The 26,399-nt window shown below is 40.4% G+C and overlaps 1 protein-coding gene across 9 annotated transcripts in view; it reads right to left on the bottom strand.

Moving 5' to 3' along the window:
* The window catches only part of robo2 (roundabout, axon guidance receptor, homolog 2 (Drosophila)), a 518,827-nt gene that overhangs the window by 58,040 nt on the left and 434,388 nt on the right, over nucleotides 1–26,399 (bottom strand). For 5 of the 9 annotated variants that reach the window (XM_008424869.2, XM_008424864.2, XM_008424866.2 and 2 more), the window contains 10 exons: nucleotides 23,383–23,588; nucleotides 21,996–22,077; nucleotides 20,473–20,638; nucleotides 17,503–17,669; nucleotides 16,290–16,411; nucleotides 12,950–13,181; nucleotides 7,143–7,267; nucleotides 6,883–7,054; nucleotides 4,715–4,903; nucleotides 3,881–3,907 (listed from right to left, as the gene is read on the bottom strand). In XM_008424869.2, the coding sequence (XP_008423091.1) occupies nucleotides 3,881–3,907; nucleotides 4,715–4,903; nucleotides 6,883–7,054; nucleotides 7,143–7,267; nucleotides 12,950–13,181; nucleotides 16,290–16,411; nucleotides 17,503–17,669; nucleotides 20,473–20,638; nucleotides 21,996–22,077; nucleotides 23,383–23,588 (1,488 nt within the window). The remainder of the gene's footprint in view (nucleotides 1–3,880; nucleotides 3,908–4,714; nucleotides 4,904–6,882; nucleotides 7,055–7,142; nucleotides 7,268–12,949; nucleotides 13,182–16,289; nucleotides 16,412–17,502; nucleotides 17,670–20,472; nucleotides 20,639–21,995; nucleotides 22,078–23,382; nucleotides 23,589–26,399) is intronic. The other 4 variants (XM_008424870.2, XM_008424867.2, XM_008424873.2 and 1 more) reach the window with 1 other exon arrangement.

The following is a 26,399-nucleotide window of genomic DNA, read 5'->3' as shown; positions in this document are numbered from 1 at the left end:
GGACAAGCACTTTCTCCAATATGAATGCAGATTAATCCCCTTTAATAAGCATCAGCATTGGGGAGGGGGCTGACGAAGTGTAATCAGCATATAAAATTTCCATCAAATCTAATTCCTGCTGGCTGTGTGCCATGCCAGTATTGTGATTTATCTCTGGTGTACTGACAGCTTTACTGCACTGAGACAGGACACTCGATACATCAGCTAATTGTCAATAGAAAGAGAGCAGCACTGTAAAGCCCCTCGATCACATTCTGATGCAGTCTCAGCTTTTGATCTCTGCTGAACTGAACGTTAAATTGTGCTTGCCAGTAAAAGGCTTTTTTTTAAAAAAAGAAAAAAAAACATGCTTCCTCTTTGGGGTCTAAGAAGACTGACTGAAAACCGCACAGTTTTTGCAAAGATTACTCATCTTTCATAATGTGTCGACGTAATGCTTTAGAGCAGTGTTTCTCAACCTTTTTTGGGCCAGCGCCCCCCTAGCCTTTATCCAGGTCCCTCACCGCCCCCCACCAAAGAATTTGCAGGCTACYTTSCACTGACCATTATTTTATCATTAATATTACTATCACTATTGTAKATGTTTTGATTTTTATGCTTGTTTCTGTATTTATCATCAAAAATAATTTGCAGAGAACAAAAAAGTAATGGGAATAGAAATTATTTTCACGGGCGTCTACAAAAAATGCAATGAACATTCAAATTAAAATTGGTAGGCCTAACAGCAGCCAACCTGAGTGGGAAAAAAAATCTTATTTTGTGCCRTTTTCTAGTTGTTAAATCTTGCACAAAATGACCAGATAAAAGATGTACAGCAATGCCAGTTTAAACTTTGAACTATTTGCAAAACGACTGAGCTCTGCAACATTAAAACATGGATAGAACTGTAACTACATTAATCATAACTCTTCTTCTCTTCAGTGTTTGTCAGTTTCTGGTAGTGCAGCTCTGTGCTGCCTTCAGGAGAATGGGACATCAGAGTATTATCCATAAAACTTCACCCACATACAAAAGTTCCAGGTCCTTTTAATGCCATAGAAATATGAGACAGAAACATGGATTATATCTTTATATAGACCTATCTATTGATTTATAGATTAATAGTTTTACTGGACAGAAATTACAAAGAACAAATCTGGTTCCTAATCAAATCCTAATGAGTCAAATCGAAAGTGTCATGGAGTCATCAGCCTGATGACATTAACACTGACATGAAAGATAATATTGAAGAAATAAATATATCAAATCTAATTAACAAAATAAATAAGTGATCAGTTCTTTAAGATACATTTATTCTCAGTACTAGATATGGTGTTAAACCCATGACATCTCAACAATATTATTTTACATTTTATGTGGAAATAGTGTCTGTTTATTCTTGCCATACAGTATTAATTATTGCTCGAAAGATCTTGCCATACCATTTTATTCCTCTGTATTTACTTTAGTTTCTGACTTTATTCTTGCATTTTGTTCTTCATTCATTTCCATTTAGTTTCATTTGATTATTATTATCCTCTATTGGTTTATTGCTATGTCCACTTTAGTTTCTTTCCTGTTGCTAGATTTATTTTATCGTTTATTGACGCTCACCATCAGTAATTTTCACTCATCACCTGCTGCGCCGCGTAATTGTCATGCTTGACATCATGTGTTGATTTTTCACCGTTCAGCGTCGGATTCTCTGTTTTTATGCCATAATTCACATCTAGTTCGTCACTCCGTTTTATGTCCCGCTTCTCCTGTTTCAGAGTTTTGCGCAATGTGCGTGTCGTTTTTTTTTTTTTAAGCCCCTAAGGTGCAGGGCGGTCGGGAAGCGTATCGATGTGGAAAAGGCAGACTGACATAAACCTTTTAAAAATTAAATGGGTTCATTTTTCAGAGGGATACACAGTGAGGGTATCGTGATTTTAGCTACCAGTAGCAGGAGAACTGAGCTGCGCCAAGAAGCTAACAGAAGCTAACAAACATTGAATAGAAGAAGAGCTGCCATCGATACAGTTTCAGCCAACCATGGTTTAATGTTACACAATACAGTTTTACCAAGTTGCTCAAAGTCTAAACTGGTATTGTTGTGCATTTAAGGTGTAAAGTTTCCCTTCGACCAAACGCCCCCCAAAGGCATCCCAGCGCCCCCCTTTTGTAAAAATGTCCGCCAGCACCCCCTGCCATCCTCTGAATGCCCCCTGGGGGGCGGTACCGCCCACGTTGAGAACCGCTACTTTAGATTAAGTAGAGGTCACATTCATATTCATGCATGCTTTGACAAAATTGTTTCTATTTAAGGTTAAGGTGAGAAAGCGAGGCGTCCCAAAGTAATCCCTATTTTTGTCATTTGCAGCCAAAAATGTCAACAGGATTTTATGTAATGATCGGCACAGCACAGTGTAACCCTAACCCTTGCAAAGTGGAAGCAAAAGGATCAATGGTTCTCAAACAATTTTACAAAATGAAATCTACAGTGTGGCATTCATCACTTGTATCTATTGTCTCTAAAAAGTTCAGAAATGACTTAGAAGGGGCAGTAATATGTATGTTCCAGGCACATAGTGACATTTTATAGCACAATCATAGTAACTGTTAGCTTCAGTTACTATAAAAATGCTGCATATATCAAAAATAACTTAAATGTAATTTGACTTCTTAATTTGACGACTTGAAATTGGGCCTCTGTCTCTTTAAGAAGCTCCTGCTCTTTCTGACACTTTGCCTTTTCAGCACGTTATCACAACGTAATATGCTTCTCATTATGCTGTTAACTTTTCTTAGGAGCTTTGGACTGAGAAATAGTTCATATATTGAAATCAGCAGACACCAGGTGTTTGCTAATTACTGCTGCCACTAGTCTGGAGGAGCTGAGTGGGGAAAGTGGGGGACAGGGGTGATCTGCAAGGCAACAAATTACAAAGTTAAAGTTTTTTTAAATTATGTGTTATATGTATAACATTTCCATAAATTTAAATCAAGCTTTTATTAGTATTAAGAACATTTTTATTCTTATTTTTCTTTTCTATCTTTTATTACTTCTATTGGCCATGGTTTTGTGTTTTTAAACATCAAAGTTGTTCAAGATGTCAGTTCAACATCAAAGCTATGTTGTACTGAAGCTAAGATAGCTTTGATTTTGATTATGTTAATCTATATCAAAGTGAAGGTATCATAAGCTTGTGCTTAAATGTATTAGTTTCGTCCCCAGTATTGTGTTTTTTTTTTATCCATTTCTGATTTCTTTATGGAAAAGTCAAAAAAAGAGATAGAAAAATAAATAAACTTAACACAGTTACTTGCTTGTGCTACAAAATGGCATGATGTGTCTGTAAAATACACAACAAAGCTCCTTTAACATTAGATTTTAGCCAAGGAATCTGAGAAGGTTCAGCCCAAAGCTGTGTGTAAAAGATGTTACAGCAAAAAGAAAAATTAACAAAAGTCGTCCTGAACAAAAGGAAAAACCAGTTGTCTAAATGAAACTAGAGGAATGTAGACAGGTAAAGCACAGCATGATTTGATCACTGGAAATAAAACTAGCAGGAGGAGGAAAATGGATAGATTGAAACCGAGCTCTGAAACCAGAACCAGATTGCTACAACAGACGAACAAAAAGAAAAGAAAGGGAAAAAAAGGGCTTTAGGCTTGGCAGGGAAATAATTTTGGTATGCAGGGTTAAAAATCATGGCTAGTAGCAAAAACTGACTTGTAAATGTTGTTTGGCAGGTTAAAGTGTTTCCACCCATGTGAGGTTTCTTTTTTTTTTTATTAGCCATGATCAAGACTGTTGTAGTCTTGATCATGGCTACAACAGTTAAATTGGGTAGGAGGATGACTCTGCGCTCGGGAGGGGGTTWGGGTGAGGGGAGGTGATGGGACAAATGAACAGTACCTGCAGGGGTGAAGGTGAAGGACTGAACTGCAAAACAAGAAGACAGAAAAAGTTGTGTGTTAAAAAAGCCTGCAGAGCAAAGCAGTGCTTTGAGAGGAGGGGATGTGTTTGTGTGCGTGTGTGCGTGTAGGGGGAGTGGAGCTGAGATGCACTGCTGCAGCCAGAGAAGCAGCCGGCCCATGGGCCGCTGAGCAGGTGCCACAAATTAAACAGAAAACAAAACACAAAATGTAACACATGAAGATGAAGCAGCAAACATCACTGCCGCAGTTCACGCTTTTCCCCGGAAAAATGAGCACATGTATTCCCGTAAATGTGCTTTTCTTGAATGTCTGATTATTAATAGAGAAAGAAAAAAAAAACAAAGAGAGTTTATTTCCATTTCCACCTCTGTAATGAAAGCCACTGCACTTGGCAGAGGAAGCGGACTGGCTTGGGGATATCGACCATGAACATGTAAGGGTCAGTGTGTGGGCGTAGAGCCGGACTATAGCTGCGGCTCCAACCACTCCATTCTGGCACCTCGACTCCCCCACCCTGGGCTAATAACTCTGTGGGTGGAATTGTCAAAAAAAAAAAAAAAAAACCAGCAGCCTGCCGGAAACGATCCGAGCTAACATCTGTCTCCCCGCAGAGCCGGAACAGAGCATCCATCTTGATGATATCGCTAGCAGCAGCTATGGTATTGACGGATAATGATCTAATGATAAAGCATTCTCGCTTTGAAGGGAGAGGAAGAAAAAAACAATAAAAAAATGAGCAGAGCGAGAGAGGAGTGGAGGACTTTTTTTCATCATTTTTGCTCAGGCACCTGAGGAGCCAGCCGCTGCTAACCTGCATAGTTGCTGAGACCCTTTCTCTTCTTTCTCCTCCAGTAGAGCCAGATGCTGAAGCCCATGAGGATGACCCAGCAGGCGCCTCCAATGCCAGCGATGAAGGCTGGCTGCTTCACCACGTCCGTTATCTGCTCCGTGATGCTGTTGTTCCGGTTTCCGTGTATGATCACGTCCCGGAACTCTTTCCCTGAGGGCACACAAACAAAGCAGACAAGATTAATACACATGTATCAGCACCAAGATGTGAAGGGAAACAGGGGGAAAAAAATCTACGTATGCTTTAAATCTCTCGTGGGAAACTTCAGTCGTCGATGAAGCACTCCGTGACTTTGAAATATTACGTTTGTTCACAGTAAGAAATACACAAAGGATTGTTTGGAACCAGAGCTAAAAATAAGCAGGTCTTGATCATTTTTAGCAGAGCTGGAGTATGTAACTTTTGTAAAAATGTTATTTTCTTACATATTTGTTAAAACTGTCTCCATGTCGTTACAGTACAATATGAGACAGGTTATCTGTGGAACAACTCATGCTCCTCCTCCCTGAACTAGGCAATTGAGCTTGATTTTTTATAGATTAGCTGTTTCATACCATACTGTTCTCAATGTGGTGACAGTTTTAACAAATACGTGAAAAACATTTTTTTAAGAAAGGGTACATACCCCAATTTTAAATGTGCCGATGTGAACAAACAGAACTACAGAAATACAGAAAAAAAAACATTTCCCATTAATCTAAACAAATTCACCGTATTGACGACTCAAGCTCAAAAGCAACAACTACTTTTGCAACATGTTTCATACTGTATTATAGTTCATGTCTTCAATCCAGTGACATGGACATATGCTTCTGCTATTCCAGATACAGACCCAGACATAAGAGAATATTTTGAGATTTGTTTCTGGAGGGGCAGTGAAGGAGGTTCATGTGGTTTTTGTGTGGTCATGTGACAGTGATAGTGATGGAGCAGAGGATTGTGGGGAGTCAGAGGTGTGGCCGTTTTATTTCAAGTTGTCAAAAAGGATGGTGAAGTACATGTAATATTGATAAATATTGGTTTTTGGCCAAAAGAGCAATATTAATATGAGATATTGATATTGGCCAACAATTTTCATATCGATGAACTCCTATCTTGTCTGTTAACCAATCTAAGGTTTTATCTCTTGTTAGCAGACATAAGCACATCGTCTTCACCTTTAAACAACGGTACTGGCTGCATCATGCTCTGGGAATACATTTCTTCTGCACCTCTAAAGGTTCAGAGTTTATTCAGGACATTTAAAGAGGCTTTTTGAGTATATTTGTGCTATTCATGTGCTCTGAAATTGCCCCACTGCGACAAATAAAGTCATCTGAGTTGAATCAAAAATTGTGCAAGTTTTCCAAGACATTCTGGTCTTGCTGTGCTTCGTCTAAGGTTTTATCAGGTTTTGTCGAGTTTTAGAGGAGGATACTGACCGTCAAAGCTGAATAAAGAGCAAAAAAGGTTGTGAGGTGAAACAGAATGATCAGACTGGAAAAGACAAAGTCTAGCAGCTCACAGCAAAGCCCCAGGTGATCAGGCTGTTTGCTTTGTTCAGCCTCTAATTCACTCCACCACCTCTGCAACACACCGCATGAAATGAGAACAGAGCGCCACGGACTCTATTGATCCCCAATCCCATGTCAGCTCCCGCTAGCCGGCTTGACAAATATTTCTAGCAGCGAGGTACAACCAGAATCACAAAGCACCTCACTGTAACACCGCTAACTTCTCACGGTAACAAACACATGGATTATTCACAAACACTGCGACATGCCGAAAAGATGCTGATCTGCATTGTTCTGCCAAAGCCGTCTGAGCGCAGGCACCTCTGAAGACAAGCAAATGAAAAAAAAAAAAAAAAACTATATTATGAGTGCAAGCTCAGTGTTCTGCTCTCAGAGATGGATTATGTGAGTGACACTGGGGAAATAAGAAAACGCTGCAGGCCAAGTCATCAGTTATGGGTCAAATCAGAGAAAATCTGCCAGAGCTCCACATAAATCACAGTCAGAGTGCATTTCCAAACACCATTTCAACAATATCATCTGTTTGGTTGCTTTCTCCCCGCTCCCTCCAGCATCACTCTCTCTTAAAAAGTGGACGCCGAAAGGCTGCGACAGATTTCTATCAATTTATCTCACCGATGATTATAGACTGAGGTTCACTCTTTACTCCCACTCCTGCACTGGTGCTGGCGGCGACCTCCACGTGATACACCACGCCCACCTGCAGCCCGCCCACCACCACGGAGCGGATGGCTGCATCCACCGTCTTGTTCACGTGGAAACGTGTCTCATTCCCTAGACACCAGATCTGAGAAGGAAAAAAAGAAGAAGTTGATTTTAATGTAGTCATGTAGAGGTGCGGTAGGAATGGATGGCGGTCGCTTCCTGAAACGGACCTTGTACTCCTGGATGATGCCGTTCTGGTGGTCGTGCGGAGGGGGGTCCCAGGAGATGCTGATGGAGGTGCTGTTCTGGTTTCCCACTGTCAGGACGGTTACCTGCTGAGGGGGGGCGCTGGGAGCTGAAAGAGAAGGAGGAGCAACGGTCAGACGCAGCATGGCGAGGCTCTAAAACGGTTTCTCAATAGTCAGCGATGGGAAATGGAAAATATACGGAGACTCGCTAATGTTTACAGACATCACACACATAAGCTTTAATCTACTTACTGGAACTTTACATAAGAGGCTCACACAATGTTGTTAACACCAATCTGTTTTACTCAATGGGAAGCTTAAGGCTGTAGTATGTAACTTTTATAAACAATCAGGGTTTTTTTCCCCCCATATTTCRAAAAACTGTCACTAAGTTGTGACTGTATGTGACAGATAATCTGTGAAAAAAATCAAGTTCCTCTGCCTTCTCTCTGTGGTCCGGCATAAATAATCAGTTTCTGGTCTGAAATAACCAAACAGAGCCAGGAGGAGGGCCTTACTGCTGTAAATATTCCTTGCTAAATGTGCTGATGGCTTAGGAACATCTTAACATTGCAGGAAAACCGTTCATCAGCCATCATGCTAACTATCCTGAACATTAACGTCAGGAAAGAGCTGCTGTAGCAGAGAGCAAGGGCTAAGCCCCTCCTCCTGGCTCTGATTAGCTGTTTCTAACTGAACTGTGAATTTTTGCAGATAGCAATTAGACCACAGGCAGAGGAGCTGCTTGTTTTACCACATATTATCCACATATAAACGGCTTGTAGTCCGGAAAATACGGTATATGAAAAAAAATCTAAATGCTCTCTGGTATTGTTCAGGGGGCCAGACCAAATGTGGAGGTGGGCCGGATCCGGCCCGCGGGCCATAGTTTGGGGACCACTGTTTTAGATGCATCTCAACTTCAACACACCTGAGTCAAAGAATGAGGTCGTTAGCAGGACTCTGGAGAACCTGACTGCACTGAGGAGGTGATTCAGTTATTGGATCCAGGTGTGTTCTACCAGGGAGAGATCTAAGAGTTTCAGGACACTGGCCCTCGAGGACCAGGATTGCCCACCTCTGGTCTATCTCATATTATCTAAAAGTTACACATTACAACCTTAGGACTTATGATGTAATAAAACTTTACACTTCTTCATCCTTGACCTGTCTTTTGTGTTCTTTGGTCTTCCTTGTTTGGTTTGTTCACTAATGTTCTCTAACAAACCTATATAAATATTTTCTAATTAAGTGACTTCCAAAGTCACCTCCCGTTTCATCTGGGACTGGTTTGTGGCACAGCAGACTATCCAGACTTTCTTCTCCCCAGCCAGTTGGGTCAATTTGGTAAGACATTAAATTCTGAGGTTTTAGTACCTTTGATAGATACTCTATTCTTCCATAAGAGTGCGTGAAATTGAACCATAAGAGAAAAGGGGGAAAAAAACAATGACAACACCAGTATTCATGTCTTTGGAAAAGAATAGCATTTTGTAGGGAAGGCACAGTTGACTGCGGGTTTGTAAGGATAAGATCAGGTCAGATCTGACATGGCTGTCGGCTGTCTTTAACATTTGACTGTGATTTCATATATCAGCCTCTGCTCTGCTCTGGTGGATTTGCACAGAGGATACTGGTATTGATTTGTGCGATGATGGCCTGGCAGAGTCAGGCGAGACTTCTCAGTTATGCTAAGACTCTGTCAATAGGCTTATTGGGATGAAGAGCAGACACCAAAGAAATATGAAAAGCAAAAAAAAAAGGCATTTAATAGGTGGGAAACAATGTCTAAGTAAACACATCGACAGACTCTCATCGATCAGGCGGATGAAACTAAAGCCAGTAGGTAGGGACGGAGGGAGGTACCCGGGAATGCATCGGCTCCGTCTGCAGGCAGACAGGTGGAGAGGATGGAAACAAGAACAGCCCGGGCTTTCATAAACCTCTATTGTTATTCTGACCGCAACAATCTTCTGACCCCGCAAAGCATGAGACGAAAAAAAAAAAAAAACTGTTGGCCCAACTGGAAATAACACTTTAAAAATAATGTTTTCTCATTTCCGTAGTGGCTGTCAGGTTGGCGGTTGGGGAAGGATCGGCGTGGCGGAATACTGACAGGTCAATCACTCCTGGTGCTGCCTCTCCCTCACCTCACCTCACCTCCATTCAAAATGGCATGTGTAACCCCGTAAATCTGTGCTCATCCCTCAGCGCAATTGGCCACACGGGCCCCAGGAGAGCCAGGAGGCCCTGGCATGGTGGAAGATGAATGGTTCCAATGATGAACTCAACACCTTGGCCAGATTAGAAACAATCTACCGAGCGAGCATCTGATTGAGCGAACGCGCCCGGTGCCGTGCACGGCACAGTGTCGCGATCAGGTGATGAAGTGCCTGGCTTCTCCGCGGAAGCCATCAAAGGCAATGTCGTTCAAAGTTAATGTTATGAATGATTTAGCAGCTGATTATCATGCATATTTGTGCTAAACAATACACATTTTTCATTAGAGGCCTTGGAGGCTGTGCTAATAGGGCCATTAGTGGAGTGATGTATGGCAGGCAGGAATGTGACCCCCCTGTCTCACATGTGCTCACCATGCTGTGCTGAATGATGGGAGGAAGACAAACAGAGCTGATCATTACTAAAAAGTAGCCAATGGTTAATGACAAGGCGTGGGCGGTGTGGGATCTCCCTAGAGAGCGACATGGAAAATTAGCCGACAAATAAACATTTAGGTGACGACAAATAATTTTCTTTTCTTCCTGAATAAGGACTGTTGTTGCCTAAAGTATATTCCACCTCAGGTAGACTTTCAGGTGTAATGAGATGGGAGTCAGAATCAATTTATCAGCCTAGGTACACAGACCACCTCAAAGGCATTTGTTTAACATTTCACATTTTTTCACATTATAAAAAATGTGAAAAAATAATTTAACTGGGATTTTGTAGCCTCACAATCTAAGGTCTTCAAATATTTTTTATGAAAATTGGAAAAGTGTGATGTGCATTTTCATTTACTTCCTTTTACTCTGACGAACTTCAATAAAATTAGTTGCCTTCAGAAGTCAAGTAGAGCCCACTTCTTTGGAATTTCACTTTAACTGCTTTTACATCTTCAAGCCTTTTAAGTGATGCCTCAACTAAGTTTGTTGCCCATTCTTCTTTCCATTATATTCTTAACTCACTAGTGCTGGTTGCTTTGATTCTTTCTTTCATGTTTGAGGAATCCTTGAATCTCCCATGGCAACCATTCAGATGGGGCCTAAACACTTCCTCTCACAAAAGCTGTACCTATTTGCACAAAGCTCCTCCCTGTAGCCTACCTCTCCCCCACGCCTCTTCCCATCTGCTCCTTCAGACTTGCGGCAGCAGCCTTTAAACACCTGGTGAACTGTGAGTCTGCTGAGCTCATCATACAAACTACTTCTCAGTCCAACGCGCCCGAGAATTGTTGTAAACAGCATCATAAGATGTTGTGATAATATGGTAAAAGCAGAGCTTATTAAAGAAACAGAGGCCCAATTTTAAGGCATCAAAATACAAAGTCAAATTTCTTCCAAGTTATGAAAAAACTGTTGGCCCAACTGGAAATAACACTTTAAAAATAATGTTTTCTCATTTCCGCAGTGGCTGTCAGGTTGGTGGTTGGGGAAGGATCGGCGTGGCGGAATACTGACAGGTCAATCACTCCTGGTGCTGCCTCTCCCTCACCTCACCTCCATCCAAAATGGCATGTGTAACCCCGTAAATCTGTGCTCATCCCTCAATGAGGTTACTATGTTACACACCTAGGGAGAATTTAGAGCAGAGGTGTCAAACTCCAGTCCTGAAGGGCCGCTGTCCTGCAGTTTTTAGATGTGCCACAGGTACAAAACACCTGAATCAAATGGCTTAATTACCTCCTCAGTTCTCCAGAGCCTTGCTAATTACTTAATTATTCTATTCAGGTGTGGTGCAGCAGAGGCACTTCTAAAAGTTGCAGGACACCGGCCCTCGAGGACTGGAGTTTGACACCCCTGATTTAGACAGACCAATTAACCTGACAGTCATGTTTTTGGGCTGTGGGAGGAAGCCGGAGTACCCAGAGAAAACCCACAAATGCACAGGGAGAACATGCAAACTCCATGCAGAAAGACCGGGGCCGGGAATCGAACCCAGAACCTTCTTGCTGCAAGGCAACGGTTCTACCAACTGCSCCACTGTGCAGCCCAGTTTACTTAATGTCCTGAGATGAAATTTTGGTTTTCTAATTTTTTCAGTCATATTGTGGTTCTGGAGTAAAAGTTGGGTTTATTCTGAAGCTTTCCCCACTACGTTAAAATGTGTGCCGACGGTTTCCTTATCTGCCTTTTATTGTTTCTCCATCTTTACTATGTTACCTCAACGAGGTAACATAGTAACCTCATTGAGCTATAAAATGGGACTGGAAAATACATAATGCTGGCCCTTTAAATAGAGCTGGTTAAGATGTTGGGATGACATTTCATAACCGAAACACTTCTGTGATGTGTTCTTGTTAACTAATGTTCTCCAGACCATTAAGGCCTTCGAAGAAAAGGCATTTTTATACTGAAAACCAATTTCACACACCTGTCTATTAGGTGACATCTGAAGCAACCATATGTCACCTTATAGATAGGTGTGTGAAAACACAGAGGTCTGTGGTACAAATGTATAAGAATGCTATTAATAATTTTTCAAGACCATGTAAATATTTATATGGAGAATGAGGTTCAATGGCTAAAGGGAATAGTTTCAGTTGCCCTAACCTTCTGATGGAGTTCTCTAATTGTGTTAGCTAATGGATACCCTAAGTTTTAATCACCTCTTGAACTCGATTTTTTTTCTGGCCCCCATTAGTCATCCAAGGCAGCCTGAATAGCCCAGAACAAAGTGTCTGACAGTGTATTAGCTATGAAAAGAAACAGAAGCAACGTTACGACAAAAATGGAAAACGGCTGGAATTCTGGAAGACTGGACTAGGAACAGAGGACAGGGGAGGGGGATACCATCAGCACAGGTAATAGCTGGGACATGTAGCCTCTGAGGTCTATCGGAGATAGGTCTGCTGGCATGTGTGTGTGTGTCTGTGTGTGTGTCTGTGTGCGCGCGTGTGCATGTGTGTTGGGGACAGCTGGGATGTGGTGTGGTAGCAGTTCCACTCCTGTGGCCAGTCAGTGTGAGCAGTGCATGCACACACTGGCCACAGGAGATACGGCCCCCTTGACGAAAGGGAAATAAACGAGCCTGTCAACACAACAGGATGTGAACTGTCTCCCAACACATGCAGGCCTGTATATGCTTTGTTAAGATAGGCTTCACCTCCACATCGAAGCGCTTGTATCTTTCTTTTTTTGGTTTTGAGAGGATGTGTTATATAAGTCTTCAACCATACAAAATAACTCAAGTCATTAAAACCAAAGGCTGCCGTGGTATTGATGCATGCAGTTTTCCTCCCTGCAAAGGTCAAAATAGTAAATTCATTCAAACAAAGGCACTCGTGTCCTCGTGAGTGATTTTTACCACGCTGCACTACGGCCTTGTCAGAGTCTCTATAAATTAAGCTCTGGGTGACAGCTCATCTTTGTAGCAGGAGGTGTGTGAAGTTTCCAATCACAGTGTAAGTGTGTGGATACTGCAGCAGCACTGCCAAACATGAGTCAACAATATAAAAAGAGATATATATTACAAAGATATACATTGAAATGATGATAAAAAAAAAAAGCAGAAGAACACACTCAACTAGCCTAGAGGCTAATCTCCATAAACTCAATTCGTTTGAGTCTTACCCTCTTCGGTGGTCCGCGCCGTCTTTGATTCGCTGTCTATGCCTTGAAACTCGTTGAAGTACGGCCGGACCTTGATCTCATAAACGATGCCCTTCTTCAGCAACGACAGGACGACGCTGCGCTCCGAGGGCACCTTCACGTCCTGGGTCTGCCACGCCCCTGGCGAAGGAAGCCCAGACGTCTGCCTGTATAGAACCCGGTAACCCTGGATGAACTGGGACTGACGGTCCACCTGGGGAAGCAACAAAGCCAAGGTTATGGTTGGGAAGAAAGCATGTGACGGCGACTTAGTGGTGTTTTCCTGCAGCATGCTTTACAAGGCTGCATGCATGGCACTTTAGGAGCTGTTACTTATTTAATGGGGCTTTTATCACCAGCCATGCAACACTCTGCTCAATTATACCCACCCTGACACTACCTCACGCTAACAACTCCACCTTAAAGGAAGTATATACAATAAATAAAACCTGGTGACACCTTAAAGCACGTCTCGCAACTATAAGAACGTCATGCGGCCACAAATGCATGTTCCCATGGGAACGTACAGCAGAGGTGTCTTTAGCAGACATTTTCCCCTTAAAATAAAAGAAAAAAAACCTAAGAGGAGATCTCTGTGATGGAAAAAAACCCCAAACAGGGCTTTCCTTTAAAATTTGGGCCGCTTAGGTAAACAGAAAAAAAAAAAGCTGAATTTATGCAGAGGAGGAGCCAGCACATAACTCACTGTAATGGCTTGTTAACAGTAGAGGAAGTGAGCGCTGCTTTCAAGTGGGATATTAAGCAGCTGTTTTTCACCAGCACAGACTGAGTAAATCAGCACAATGGATCTCAACCCCCCAACTCCCACCCACAACCTTGTTGGTGTTGGACTCTTATTAATGGGATGATTTGGAAATACAAAAAGCGGAAATCTCTGCTTACTGAAAAAAAAGGACTCCTGATTGATTTAGGCCGCCATGGTTTGGTGTTTGTTAGCTTCACGTTACAATCATAAAGCGAAAGGGTTTAGCATTAAATTAGCAGCTAGTTCTGGAGGAGGGAAATGGAGGGGGGGAGGCTTACTGCAGGGGTCAATAAACATGTCAGCGGGAAAACTGCTCATGTTGTTCGTTTAAAAATGCTAACCGCCACCCCATCTGCTAAGTGATGTGAGGTAAATACCTGCAACTGAGTGATTTATGGCGCCGTGCTCAACATAAAYGAATGAACACCTCAGCCTCTAAGAATCCGAGCGGCATTTATGTCCTCATTACCAAGCAATTAAAATAGAAAAACCGCTCGAATCCAGGAAGGAGATGCTTCTTTTTTCTTTTTCATTCCCTCAAACCCACATAGCACAGACAGACCTTGCATATAGGAAGATAAACGCATTACCTCTGCAGCAAAACCAGATTTCGCAACCATTAGCGATATTTTAATTTATCAGGGCAGACTTTGTTTTAGGGAGGAAAGATGGAGGACTGATGAACATCCAGGTGTCTCTGACATTTCCTTTGATGCTGGTTGTGGTTAAAGAAACCATTTCTACAGCCATTTGATGTTTGGTTACTTTAAAGTTGCCAATTACAATATTTCAAAAGCTGTAGTCAGGAGGGAACGGACTGACAAAAAAAAAAAAAATCCCCACAACAAAACAAACTGTCGCCTGCAGGAGAAGCTTCAAAGATGGATCTTTAATGTCAACTATCTCGGCTTTATGACAGGCGTCTGCAGAACTAAAGATGGAGAAACAATAAAAGGCAGATAAGGAAACCGTCGGCACACATTTTAACGTAGTGGGGAAAGCTTCAGAATAAACCCAACTTTTACTCCAGAACCACAATATGACTGAAAAAATTAGAAAACCAAAATTTCATCTCAGGACATTAAGTAAACTGGGCTGCACAGTGGGGCAGTTGGTAGAACCGTTGCCTTGCAGCAAGAAGGTTCTGGGTTCGATTCCCGGCCCCGGTCTTTCTGCATGGAGTTTGCATGTTCTCCCTGTGTATGCGTGGGTTTTCTCCGGGTACTCCGGTTTCCTCCCACAGTCCAAAAACATGACTGTCGGGTTAATTGGCCTCTCCAAATTCTCCCTAGGTGTGTGTGTGCATGGTTGTTTGTCCTGTGTGTCTGTGTTGCTCTACGACAGACTGGCGACCTGTCCAGGGTGACCCCGCCTCTCACCCGGAAGGTTAGCTGGACATAGGTACCAGCACCCCTCCCGGCCCCACTAAGGGACAAGGGTGTAGGAAAATGGATGGATGGACATTAAGTAAACAGAAGAGAAAGGTTGTCCCTTTAAAGAAAAACTGAAGCAATTTCTGAAATTTATACTTTTGAGTTGCACAAAGTGATCAAGTATAAATATAACATCACACCCGTTTCTCTAAGTGACACGTCAAAAGAGTGAAGACAAGAACACATGTGAAATGGATAAAATACATGTGGATGAGACATTTCTTTCCATTATACTTTAGTTTGCTTGTACTTTTTCATAATTTCTACTTATTAACTGATGACTCTAATTTCATTAGATATAAATATAATTTTTAACAAGACCAAGTCACCACTTGGGTCTACCAAGTCTCCAATATAATCATTAGATCTTATAAGATCTGCTGATTGCATCTTGGCGACACCCCAAAAGAGAATAACTAAAAAAATACACAAGCATTTATCATATTATTTATAGTATATTGCTTGATAAACTCTAGCTCTTTCGCTATCATTTCTTAAAAAATGGTCTTATTGGTCTTTAATGGTTTCTAAAATTTGGTCAATTAAATCTAAAATTGAGTTTCTGTAACAATTTCTGCGGTTTTGACATGAAACAAACTTATATCCATATCCGTTGTTAAGTACGGTGGAGGTTCTGTGATGTTGTGGGCCTCTTTCTCTTACAAATGGCTTGGGAACCTTTCACCTTCCGTACCAAAAGCTTTTCCTTGTCTTAACTTTCATTTACTTTTGCAGAGACTAAGCTAACTCCTCCCACTGCAGCAGTAGCAAATGTAATTATAAAAATAAATGTGGTAAATGGAAACACGGAAATTAAAAAAATAAAATAACTAAGATTAACACTGTGTAACTCTATCATGACTTCATACTCAGAAGGAATGGAAGAAAAAAAATAGTTTTAATGTTTTAAACATGTTTTTCTACAAAAGAATATACTTAAAAAATTTGAGTTTAACAATTGTTCAGTCATAAAAAACATATACGCAAATAACAGGAGGATTTTTTTGAGGCCTTTCACAGTAATCTCATTTTTTTTTTACATATAGCATCTCATGTTTAAACATTAAAACATGTTGCAGGTCAGAAAAAAAAAAGAAATCAGATTTAGTCACCAGTCACTTACTGTCCATGTGACCTGAATAGTGGTGGGACTCAGGACAACAGGATTATGCAGGCGAACTATGACCTCTCCGAGCTCTTTCTGCACATACCTATGGTCCACTCCCTGGGCTGGAGGGCTTATATCTAGAAAAAAAAATGAGAGCAGAAAAGGGAGAAAAATGAAGGCGCTTTCTATCACTATGGAGAAAAAAATTGGGTTTGAAATGTTTATCAGGGACTTTTCTGCACGTCCTCTGGTCTGACTGAGCAACCGCAGCGGCGAATGAACTCAGAATTTGTGACCCTCGGACACATTAGATGGAAGATTAATGGACAGTATGACACACTTTTTCAGCTCGTTTCCTTCCCCACATGTGTTTTATGTTAAAAGAAATAAAAATTTTACTATATGAGATCATGAGAATGGTAAAAAAAAAAAAAAGAAAAAAAAAAGCGACCCACTGTGTGAGTTATTTACCGACACACAGAGCAAAAYTCTCACAGGAGGAAATTGTATTTTAAAATGAAAAAAGAAAAAAAGACAGCGCGACACAGTGCTTAATCTCCACCCACCTGGATAGAAAGAGTTCACAGAAGACAAGTCGTCACATATCACCTCAAAAATATTAGGGTTTTTGCTGAAAATCAGATTTACGGGGTTTTGTTGCGTTTATTTGACAGAGTGTGGGTAAAGACTGCTTTTATTATATTTTCCAGTTTTTCTTTTTTTCTTCTAAATGGAAACTTTTTCTACACACTGAAGACTGCGGTCTGCTCAGGACGTAATCAAATCCTCTCTGGCTTTGGAGATGGTCATTTTCCACCACTATAAAGATTATCAAAGCGTGGAATGAGATAATACTGTTAGGCCTTCCAAAAGTAGACATGCTTATTTTACATAATTGCTTAACCCTCCTGTTGTCCTCATTTTCTGTGTATAGGGAAAACACATACAAATCTCGGTTATTTTGACCTGAGGACAACAGGAGGGTGTAGCCTTAATGAGCTAAGCTCAACTGAAGAATTTAACCCCTGGAACTTTCTGCAATGCTTCAGCGCGGCTATCTGCCGCAAAGTTGCTGAGAGAGGATGACGAGGATCGCTTTTTAGAAAGAGACAGAGGCCGCAGCGTGTAATAAAATAGAATATATACTCATAAAAAAAAAAACATTAAAAAGTGACTATTACAGTATTCAATGAATAAAGACTGATTATTTTATGCTAATGTGGAATACCTTGAGTTCTAACAGGTTCAGACATTGGGCTCGGATCACTTAAGCCTTGGCCGTTGACGGCTCGGACCATGAACAGGTAGATGGTGTTGGGACGGAGGCCTTTGACGGTGAACTGGGTGGTCTTGACATGGTCCGCCACGGTTTGCCAGCTGTTGCTCACAGACTGACTGTAAGAGAAGAGAAAAGATGCGTTCACACCGTTTTTCAGTCCAGTTTCCTTATGATACTCCAGATGTGTAAATGCGACACTAAACCCAAGAAAGACTGAAACTCCCCACATGCTTCAAGCAGACTCAGTGTTGGCTCAAAGCAGATGTTTGCTGGACAAAAGAACATTTTTACGACCGCATATGCTTACTCAGTGTCGCACAGCAAACTGGAAGCGGTGTTAACATCATAGGCAACACCAAGCTGATGAGGTGAAGAGTTACACGGTGCAAGAATGTTAATCAACCAGACTGTCATTTTGTGCAGGACTAACAGTTGTGTTGTAGCACCAAGTGGTGAAGAAATGTGGCTAGATGCCCAGCTAGCTTATTAAACGTGCTAGTATCTATTCAGATGGTAGGAAATTAAAGAGTGTGTCATGAGAAATGTAGGTAATTCAGTGATTCTTGAGAATAGGGACAAAATAGGTTTTAATTTTCCCCAATTTTTTAAAAATTATTTCTCAACCTTATGTATGCAAATATGACAAATAATGTTTTGGAAATATAAAGATGCTAAGGTGCAGACTCCCAGTTGCAACATTTTTTTTTTATTACATTTTTAATCGACCTGACCCAGAACTTTGTCATCACCATCTGACAAAAATAAATATAAAATTATTTTTAAAATACCCTATTAGTGATATTTTTACTCATTTTTACAGACAAATGCTTCTCAAGAAACAAAATAAATATTTAAAACAAAAAACAACAAAAAGTCCATCAGTTGGATTTGACAGTGCATGACGGAGTTGACACAGAACTGAAGGTGGTGACAAACTAGTGAGCAAAAAGAAAAACTTGATACATGTGAAGTAATGCAATTTATGTAAAATACATTAACATGAATTAATTGCACATTTAAGTGAGATTTGACAACAATTTAACTGAAAAAGTCTCAAAAACTGATGGAGTTGACATCTGACGGAGTTGACAAAATACCAAACTACGTCAATTTATATGATGTTATTCTGAAGGAGGCCATATTGTAGCTCATCAGGTCCATGAAATCTTTACAATATACCAAAATTAAGTTTTTATTTCACAAAATTTCATCAAAGTTTTGTAAATTGACAGTTATGGTGTTGACATATCGTGGTTGTGACAAGCAACTTAGGAATAAAACAAAAGAAAAAACTAAAGAATAACATATGCTAACCAGAGCTAACTAGCCCTCTTAGCAAAGGAAGAGAAAGAAAGTGGTCATGGGGTCCTTAGAAGTTCTCATGCCCCCCAATAATGCCTGATTTTTTTTTTACATTCTTTTTATGTCTGACGGTGTTGAAAAAAACTACGGACAACTTTCAATGGAGTTGGAAAATATATAAAAATGATTTTTAATTCAATTTATTGATACTTTTATAATTATTTATATGACTACTTATACTTAATTGTCATAATATATAATTTTAGTATTTCTTTAATTGTTTTAAACTATTATAATGTATTGAGTTCTGCTCCTGGACAAGGGATTTTAAAGAGACCAGCCACCTACTACTATACAATGTTTAAAATATACATTGTTGTGCTCACATGACCCAGGTTAGTTTAGTCAGATATTTGAAAAAATTATATTTTGTGTATATTTTATTCAAATTTTGTGCTTTATCCGTAGGACCTGTTTTGTCCCTATTCTCAAGAATCACTGAATTGGTATGCTCCACTATGAAGCCTCAACCATCAGCGGGCTGGAGTCCGCGCCGGTTACAGAAAACACACAGTACGCCAGCGTATGTGTGAGAGTTTAAAGTGAGAAAATGTCAGTATAACCTTGAATACAAAGACAGTAGAAGTACAGAGATGTGTAAAGTTATCTAAACTGGCTAAAAATCAATCCTCCAGCTGCAGCTGATCCAGAACGCTGCTGCTGCTGGTGTTCTGATTAAAACCAGGAAGATAGAGAACATCACCCAGTTATAAAGTCCTCCCACTGGCTCCATGTAGCTCAGAGAATAGACTTTAAACTATTTATATTAGTTTATTAATCACTGGACGGCTCAGCACCACAATACATTAAAAATCTGCTGTTGTTGTATCAACCTTCCAGACCCCTCTGGTCTTCTGGTTCTGGTTCTGCTCTGCATCCCCAAAACCAGAACCAAACATGGAGAAGCAACATTCAGCTTCTATGCACCACAAATCTGGAACAAACTTCCAGAAAACTGCAAAACAGCTGAAACACCGAGTTCCTTTAAATCAAGGCTAAAACTTCACTTGTTTAAAGTTGCTTTCGACCCATAAAAACTGGAGTATTGACATATCTGATAGGTATTGATATGTTTGATGAAAACATTTGACAAAATGTAATGTTTGTTGCTTGTTTCATAATTGATGACTGTATTATGTTTTTATGACACAAAGCACGTTAACTGCCATGTTGATGAAATGTGACATACAAATAAGATTGACTTGACTTAAATGGAAAGTGTGATTTCTGACATGTCAAGACATGCCTATATCTATCTTGTTCATTCAGACAGAGAAAGAGATAAACAGAGAGAGAGAGAGACAAAGAGAGAGTGAGTGAGAGAGAGAGCTTTTAACAGATTAACAGGAAGGCATATTACAGAAAGTAGTCACTCCATTTCATACTTTTGAGCTGGCAATTTTTGGGAAATTTTTAGAAATTTTTAATATACTGAAAACTATGTTTATGCTGTTGTTATTAAAGAGAAATTAGAACAGACTAAAATAAGCATTAGGTCAAAACTTAAGGAAAAAGTTTTGACCCAGAATCAACCTCCGTACTGGATAGTAAACGAACCTGAAAGCTTCAATGACAAAGGAAGAGACAGGAGAGGCTCCGGTCACCCCGGGCTGCCACAACAACGACACGCTGTTCTTGGTAACGTCGGTGACCTGGGGTTTAGACGGTGGACCTGGAAGCTCAATCTCATCATAGCTCTTTGTGACAATCACTGCCGATGATTCTGTTCAGAGGAGACAAAATGGAGGAGAAGTTTAACTTTACCACACTCCAGACTTTTTGGCAACCTGGTAAAGATGGATTACAAGCCTTCCATCCATCCATCCATTTTCTTGACATCCTTGTCCCTCAGTGGGGTTGTGAGGGTTGCTGGTGCCCATCTCCAGCTAACGCTCCGGGCGAGAGGCGGGGTACACCCTGGACAGGTCGCCAGTCTGTCGCAGGGCAACACAGAGACACACAGGACAAACAACCATGCACACACACACTCACACGTAGGGGCAATTTAGACAGACCAATTAACCTGACAGTCATGTTTTTTTTGGACTGTGGGAGGAAACCGGAGTACCCGGAGAGAACCCACGCATCCCCAGGGTCTGGTTACACAGGGAGAACATGCAAACTCCATGCAGAAAGACCGGGGCCGGGAATTGAACCCAGAACCTTCTTGCTGCAAGGCAACAGCTCTACCAACTGCGCCACTGTGCAGCCCGATTACAAGCCTTAATATACATATTTATAATACTATAGCAGCAGTATCTCACACTGTCAAACTTAAGAATATCAAACCGTTAAATTTTTTCAGTGGGGGAAAATTTGGTTTATCATTTATCATGATAAGAATTTTGATTGATTGTTGTCACAATAAATTTCAGTTATTGATAGTAAATAAAAACAAAACTGACAGTTATGCTATTTTCTCCAATATTTGTTCCACGAGAGCATCAATAAATATCAGTAAATTCCAAAATATGATTAAATACAATTACTGTGTGCAGTTCAGTGATAAAAATCACACTTTTTAAAAATAAATAGTTTTGTCTAATCATAATCTTGATCATTTTCACAATAATACCACAAAATATTGCGATAAAATTCTAAGTCCGTATCGCCCACCTCTGATTGTTTGAAACCCCATGATAATTCTATAAAATCAACAAGGACCTATTTTTTAAATACAAAGTTTACTTTTTAATTTTAATTTTCAATTTTTAATTTAGAATCAATGTCATCCTGCTTCTGTATTAGATATTAATATGAAGAGACAAGAGAACAAATCAATCAGGTAAGGTAGGTGGGATTGTAAGTTAGGAAATGGCAAAGAGTTAAAAAGTTAAAAACAACAGGAACTGTGATCAAAAATGGCAGAATGAGTTCTCATTACGCACTGTGAGAACGATTGGAAGGTCTTCAAAAAAGAAAAAGAAATCTCAGTTTTAGAGAACACCCAAAGATTTTTCACTGTGAGATTATATTACAGGATGACAGAAATGTGAAATATTTTATTCTAATACATTCAGCACATTACAAGACTCTGGAACCGACCAGAAGTTACAACAACTACTGAGGATGTGATTCACCTTTGACTTCCAAGAAAGCGCTCCACGACGTTTCCCCGCTTGAGCTGGTGGCCACACACGTGTAGATCCCCGAGTCTGAGAGCTGGCATGAAAGCAGGAGTCAGAACAACACCACTGGCAGCATCAGCACACAGATCAAACACACATTTAGATTGAAAAGTCTCCTGCTGTAACACTTCCACTGAAGACAATGGAACACCACGGGGCTGTGGAAGCTAGCCCTCTGCTGGACAAACCGACCGTCATTTCAAATTGCTGACGCTAATTTCCTAATGAATTCCATTTTCCACTCACCACCCTTCCATCACTTTCCCACCACCTCCTACTCATTTCCCCCCTCTGACCACAACAAAGCTGGGCTAATTAATTTAGGGTGGGCTGCTGGAACTCCTGGACCGATGACAGCTGGCATGCCTCTCCATCTCTCTCAGGAACTTTGCTTGTTTGTTGGTTTTTTGTTTTTTTCTGTCCCCGTGCTTTCCCTCCATTTATTAAATAACATGTCAGTGGTCTGCAGCTTTGTCAAGCATAATGGATATTCCACTGAGGCCTCTGAGTGGGTGAAGGAAGTTGCGAGCCTCTTAAATTCAATCTCGTGAAAATGCGCTTCGTGCGTACGTGTGAGTATGTTTCAGTAAGTGAATATATATTCACTCAAACAGCTGGAGTCCATTCATCCATCCACAGCTGAGCCTGGTCGAGGTCTCCACACCTCTAACTGATGCTATCAAAATCAATGCGGGCTATTCATCTGGACATCAGGTCAGACCTTTTTGATCTAATTTGCAAGCTCAACCATACACAACATATTAATATATCATGACAACTTTTAAGATATAAGACTAAAGAATATTATTTGAATGTCAGTATTGTATTTCTGCTACAAGCACAAGCTTTCATGTGTTTTATTGGGATTTTATGTGACAAGCTAACGCCAGCTGGCATACTTGCAAAGAGGAAGGAAAACCACAGATAAAGATCTAAATCTCTTTGGTTCACACTTCGGTTCTCTTCGGTTCACACTTGATACACAATTCAGATTTTTTGCAGAAAAAGATTTTTTTGTGTGTGCTTGTTCATACTAGTAATTAACTGCGACTGAAATAATATGTGAATGGTTTGCTATCCCAAAACAACCTGCATGAGTAGAAGAAGAACGTTGACATAACACAGCAGCGCACTGCTTATGGACGTACTAATGGGTGAAGCTGTTTGTGCATAAATTTTAAAGAGTTCACTTTTCTGGTCCGCATTAAAGTTCGACTGACCAGTCCCCAAATTAACCGGACTTTCGAGGCAAATGGACAAGAGTTTGGCTAACCCTTGTTGGCTTGTGTGAATGCACCCTTAATGTTCCAGAAAAAGCAGAGAGGACTGAATCTGTTACCTTGATGTTTTTGATTTGCAGGCTGCCCAGCTCCTGAAGCGACATGCGGGAGTCCTTTCCCAGTAGACTGACCCCGTCCTTCAGCCAGCTGACGGAGGGGATGGGGTCTCCAGATGCCTGACACTTCAGCAGTGCAACACTGTCCATCCCCAGGGTCTGGTTGGACGGGCCTTGGCGGATGATAGGTGGGGGTCTGTCTATGAGAACTTAGACAATGAGAAAAACAAAGAAAACAAGAACATGGCATGACTTTACTGATACTGGTTGAATGGTTTTTATGTGAACTATAAAAATGTCCCAATTCACAGCATGTTGCATGACACACACTGAGAAGCGTGTTGGTTATCTGTCACAAAGCGGACCGTTTTTCTTCAAGTTTAGCAAATGTGCAACAAAACAATGAGTATTGCTGTATTTCCAAGAATTGTGGAAGAAAAGTTGAGTAAGGTTTTCTAAGTTCATTGATGTGGCAGAACAATGGCATCCGTTTCCACTTACTGCTGGGATAATCTTATTTTTACACACTACCCTAGACTCTGTGGTACACTTAGGCGGTAAGGCTAGCCTCGCCTTATTGACTCAATATGGGTCAGATAAATACTTCAGCATGTGCAAAGTCGGACACAAGAAAAGGTGAGTTTTAAATACTAAATGTTCTTCCATAGACGTTAGTGTATGTTCTCAGTATTTTTGTAGTCGCCCAAAGTAGGGCTTAACTGTTATGTTTTTTTAAAAAATACACCGTTTTAAACAGTCTACAATTTAAAAATTCAGTCATTAATTATCTTTCTCTTCAAGGTGCAAATATTAAATTCTATGTCTCTCAACTGAAAATCTTAACCACTAGTAGGAAAATTACTCAATCGCAGTCAGATTGGCTTGAGAATCCATGTGAACTTTAATTGTAAAGCCTTGTCCCAGATTCCAAATCAGATTTAGGATTGGATTTTGCACCATTCCTACGCAAATGCTGCAACCACCTGGAAGCCAAACGTTGATCAAGCTCCTCCTAAACTCTTACAAGGTTCAATGATACTGCTGAAAAATTGTTCAACAGTAGCTTCCATTCTGCCCTTCTAATCTGCTAATGTGCTAACAGCGCAGTTAGCTTCCCCTAAATTGTTTTCTCCATACAAATTCTGTAGCTCCAATTTACTTGGCCGTTTCATAAACCCTCAATTGAATTAAGTTTTAAATCTGTGTTGAAGTTATGGTTATTGACCTAACTACGTATTCAGGTAGTTAGATGTTTATACTAATGCTCTTCTAACAGAGTTAGCAATACTCAACAACTATAAAATGAAAACCTCAAAGAAAAGGCTTGTTCCATAGACTCACTTTCTGAAGTGCAACCAAGTTAGTTGTGTAAAAACAAATTTGCTGCAGTTTAGACTGATATATTATGTTGCAGCCCATGTGTCTTTGACATGCTGGGTATTAACATGGCTGAATCTAATGCTATCGCTAGCTTCTGGGAAACACTATGTTGCTGTAGCACTTTAGCATTAGCTGAACTAAAGTTTATGATTAGTGATATTGGGTTAGTGCAACTAACTTTTTAGTTAGTGGTGTCCACTGCTGTGCACCACTAACAGTTATCCTGTCGATTAATATTCTCACCTGAACTATGGGTTGGTGCGTTGCAATGGATTTTATTTAGTGTGTATATATAGGGGGCTAAATTGTACATTTCAGATTTTTATTTATAAGATATGTAAGTATAAAGAAGTTATTTTTCTTTCACTTCACAGACAAGAACTACTTTGTCTATCTAGTATACAAGATTAAAATAAAATATCTTTTCAAGTCGTTGTATGGATCTGTACCAAATAAAATGAGTAGCATCCTCTGTTTAAAATTTTTGCTCTATTTCCACTTTAGGTGAAAGCTAATACTTTGAACTCCATTTACACAGGGACCTTAATTTTCTAAAATGTAGTAGAAAGAAAAGAAAAAAAGCCTGTGGGTCCATTCAATGAAATAGAGGCAATCTCCAACAAAATTTGCACCAAAGCACAGAAACAGTTGATAATTTAGACTTGAATAATGTGGAGTCCCCGTGGCATCACAGAACCTACATTAATTAGACAGTATGGATTAATGATGTCGGACCTGCAGGGGCTACTTACCAAGTCTACCTCAGTAACCTTTCAACACATTATCACACTGGCACTTCCAAACCCTATTTTCTCTTTCACACTTCCACCTGACAAAAGGAAGTGATTCAAGGTAATTCAGTTTTGAGCTGTTATAGTCGGGGCCCATCGCTTGGGGTCACCCAAGACATTGTAGGGGTAAAAAAATGTGCAGGAGGGAGATAGATTATCCACCACGAGCTAAATGCACCACATTAATTTCAGAAATTTGTTTTAAGGGCAAATCTAATTAAATGAATCAGAAGCAGCAGTGCAAATGTAAGCACATTACAATAGTTGGCGGCTGTCTTGTACTTTAAATTATTTCTACAAAGACAAGGGAGATCCCTAATGAAACAAAGATGCATAACTAAACCATTTTTTCCCCTTTCTCTGCTAAACATTTCACACTTTTTACCAGAATGTTGCTTTCACAACTCTGTTGTAAGTGTTAAATGAGCGAAGATGGTAAGAGAGTTAAATTGTTTTAACCAGAAGTATCTCAGAAAACAGACAGCCAAGCTCTGTCATGAAATGTGATCCCTCAGACTCTGGTGCTGATGGCATGTAGGGGTGACAAAAGGAGGAGGCAAAGCTCAACTTGGCCTTGGGTCTCTGGATCAGGAATTTCTCATTACAGATATCCTTGAACTCGACAGACTGCTGGCGGGACTCAGGGCAGTAAATCACACAAAGAGTGCGGCAGGTGTGGCCGTGACCTTACCCTGGCCCTTCTCTACTCCGTCCTCCTTTCTCTCGTTTTATCTCAGACCTGCCTCACCCTCACTTCTGTTAACATTCTCCAATATGTGTCGGAAGAAAACACATTTTTATATATATATATATATATATATATATATATATATATATAATCAGTGACGT

The sequence above is a fragment of the Poecilia reticulata genome, linkage group LG13 (assembly GCF_000633615.1).
Source record: "Poecilia reticulata strain Guanapo linkage group LG13, Guppy_female_1.0+MT, whole genome shotgun sequence".
Lineage (NCBI taxonomy): Eukaryota > Metazoa > Chordata > Actinopteri > Cyprinodontiformes > Poeciliidae > Poecilia > Poecilia reticulata.
This window is presented reverse-complemented; position numbering and strand designations above follow the sequence as displayed.